This window comes from Sorex araneus, chromosome X, assembly GCF_027595985.1.
Source record: "Sorex araneus isolate mSorAra2 chromosome X, mSorAra2.pri, whole genome shotgun sequence".
NCBI lineage: Eukaryota > Metazoa > Chordata > Mammalia > Eulipotyphla > Soricidae > Sorex > Sorex araneus.
In genome coordinates this window covers 352,689,436-352,691,797 of record NC_073313.1, presented here as the reverse complement: position 1 = coordinate 352,691,797, position 2,362 = coordinate 352,689,436, and the positions used below count along the sequence as shown (strand labels likewise).

Below are 2,362 nucleotides of genomic sequence, written 5' to 3'. Positions count from 1 at the left end.
CACTCAAATTAGCCAAGTTTAAGGGTGCTGGTGACCCCCTACTTGAAAAGCAAAGGGGGCCAGGGATGAGATGAGGTACAGTGTTTGTGGGTGTGGGTAGCAGACAGAAGGCGTTGTGTGCAAGTAAATTAATATCTTTAGAGGGTTTGGAGAGAGACAAGCTTGAATCCCCACCCTTTTTACTTCTCTACAGAATTTAAAGGGTTTCCCTTTCTTCACTTTAGAAATACTAAGAGAAAAAATTCGGCTGAGTCCTATTGGTGAGATCACAGTCATACCAGGCTGGTCCCAGGACAGCCTTCCTCCTGGGCATGCTTCAGGCCCATCTTTGAAGGGGAGCACTCCGCCTCTCCTTCCTCCTTCCATCCCCTCACTCCCTGGACCCCTGCCTAAGTGGCCATTTCTTGCCTGCAAAGAGAAAGTGCTGCCTTTTTGCTGCTTCGCTCTGTCTTAATGTGGCCTTAAAATGCCTTTCTGTCTCTGACTGCCCGTTTTCCAGGACACTCCTCCTTCTGCATTTAAGTGGTTTTGAATTTCTGCCCAAAGACATGATCTCTCTCTGTCTCTGTCTCTCTCTGTGTCTCTCTCTGTGTCTCTCTCTCTGTCTCTCTCTCTGTCTCTCTCTCTCTCTCTCTCTCTCTCTCTCTCTCTCTCTCTCTCTCTCACACACACACACACACACACACCACAGACAGAAAAACAGAGAGGCAGAGAGGCACATCTCACGCACACACATAGACACTCATACACACCACATACACACACACACACACTCACACACAGAACAAGAGCCCTTCATCATTTACTTGACACATCTCTTTCTAAACATTCTAGTCAAGGTACCACACTGAGCCCGAGGCAAAACGCAGTTCTAGTTAGTAACAGAGAAAAACAAAATGCAACTCCAAGTGATGAAAACATCCAGAGAAGATTAACTGCAACCGTTTTATATCTTTGGAAACAACGCTCCAAAATTCATGGATCCTTTAAAATACCTCCTACAGACAAAGAAGGGCAAAGTCATGTCTCTGCAGAGGGCACAGCTCCTGAGAAGTGGGGGGCGAGCCGAAGTCCCCGCTTGTCCCATCACCCAACGCTGGTGGCAAGTCAGCTGGGAAATTCCCCTAGTACCACGCGGCCGGCAGGTTCCCACGCTTACTCCGGACCCGGAGCCCAGCTGCAACCCCGGGGTTCAGGCGCTCTGGGCCCGCGGCTCTCTCCCGCTGTTGAGGAGGTCTGTGAGTTCTCCGATGTACTTGATGGTGTACTTCAGGGTCTGGATCTTGGTCAGCGGCTGGCCCCGCTGGCTGTAGACAGGCGGCAGGTAGTTCCGGAGGGTGTGCAGGGCGTCGGCCAAGGTCCGCATCCGGAGCTTCTCCCTTTCGCTGGCCTTCTGTCTCCGCTGGACAGACATCCTGACTTTGGGGCCCTTCTGGGCCCGGGCGCCCCCGGTGCCCTGCAGATAGGCCGGCTGGAAAGCTAATAGATTGTAGTCCACCTCCACCAGGCCCCCGGGCCCCCGGCTGCTGCAGCCATCGCTGCTCCCGTGACTGGCACCTCTGAGCCCACAGGAAGGGCCAGTCACCAGGGGGCAAGGGGAAGAAGAGTAAGACTCCAGGGAGGGGGCCGGAGAGAGGCTGTGGGCCGGGGAGGTCTGGCTCAGCTCTAAGGGCCCCGGCCCACCTTTCCAGTCCCAGGAGGACAGCAGGCCCTGACTGTCGGCAGAGGCCGAGCTGTCCTCCAGGCCCAGGAAGCTCTCCGCCAGGCTGTCCATGCCTGCAGAAGACTCGATCCCCCAGTGTCCCCTGGCAAGTGAGAAAGCAAGTTGTGCCTCTGAGCCAGGGCCGGCTCTTCTTTTATGAGGGTGCGGGAGAAGTGATGAAGTGGGAAAGCGGGTGGGGAGAGGGGAGTTCAAAGGAGAAAGCCAGGACCAAGATGCAAAATGAACTCTTCAGGTGTCACTTTCTCCTCATTGATAATTAGCATCCTCCAGCTAAAATGTCTTTAAACAGAAAGGCCTCCCCGAGAAGAAAAAAGGAATTATCTTGTTGTAACTAAACCAATTAAGGCTACATAACTAGACTTAGCATTGTGCCGTGGACCTCATTAATGAGGGAGCCAAAGAAAACAAACCTGGGGTGCTCGGCGGCCAGGAGGTGGTGGCTGGAGGCCCCCGGGAGAGGAGCTGAGGGCCCCCAGAGGGCCTCGACCCCCGCCTCTAAGACCTCCTGGATATTTCAAAGCAAGTGGATGATGTGTTGAGAGGTTGAGAGAGGAGCAGTGTGTGTGTGTGTGTGTGTGTGTGTGTGTGTGTGTGTGTGTGTGTGAGCACAGGGGAACCCCCAAGCATGGGTTTCCCCAC

General features: G+C 54.1%; 1 protein-coding gene across 1 annotated transcript; it reads right to left on the bottom strand.

Annotated features, from left to right (window-relative positions):
- Positions 1 to 1,192: 1,192 nt before the first annotated feature.
- On the bottom strand, positions 1,193 to 1,774 carry MSGN1 (mesogenin 1). Its single transcript, XM_004609343.1, has one exon. The coding sequence runs from the start codon at positions 1,772 to 1,774 to the stop codon at positions 1,193 to 1,195; it is 582 nt and encodes a 193-aa protein (XP_004609400.1).
- Positions 1,775 to 2,362: the final 588 nt, after the last annotated feature.

Coding starts and splice junctions, on each gene's coding strand:
- MSGN1 (XM_004609343.1), bottom strand. CDS start 1,774: ATGGACAGCCTGGCGGAGAGCTTCCTGGGCCTGGAGGACAGCTCGGCC.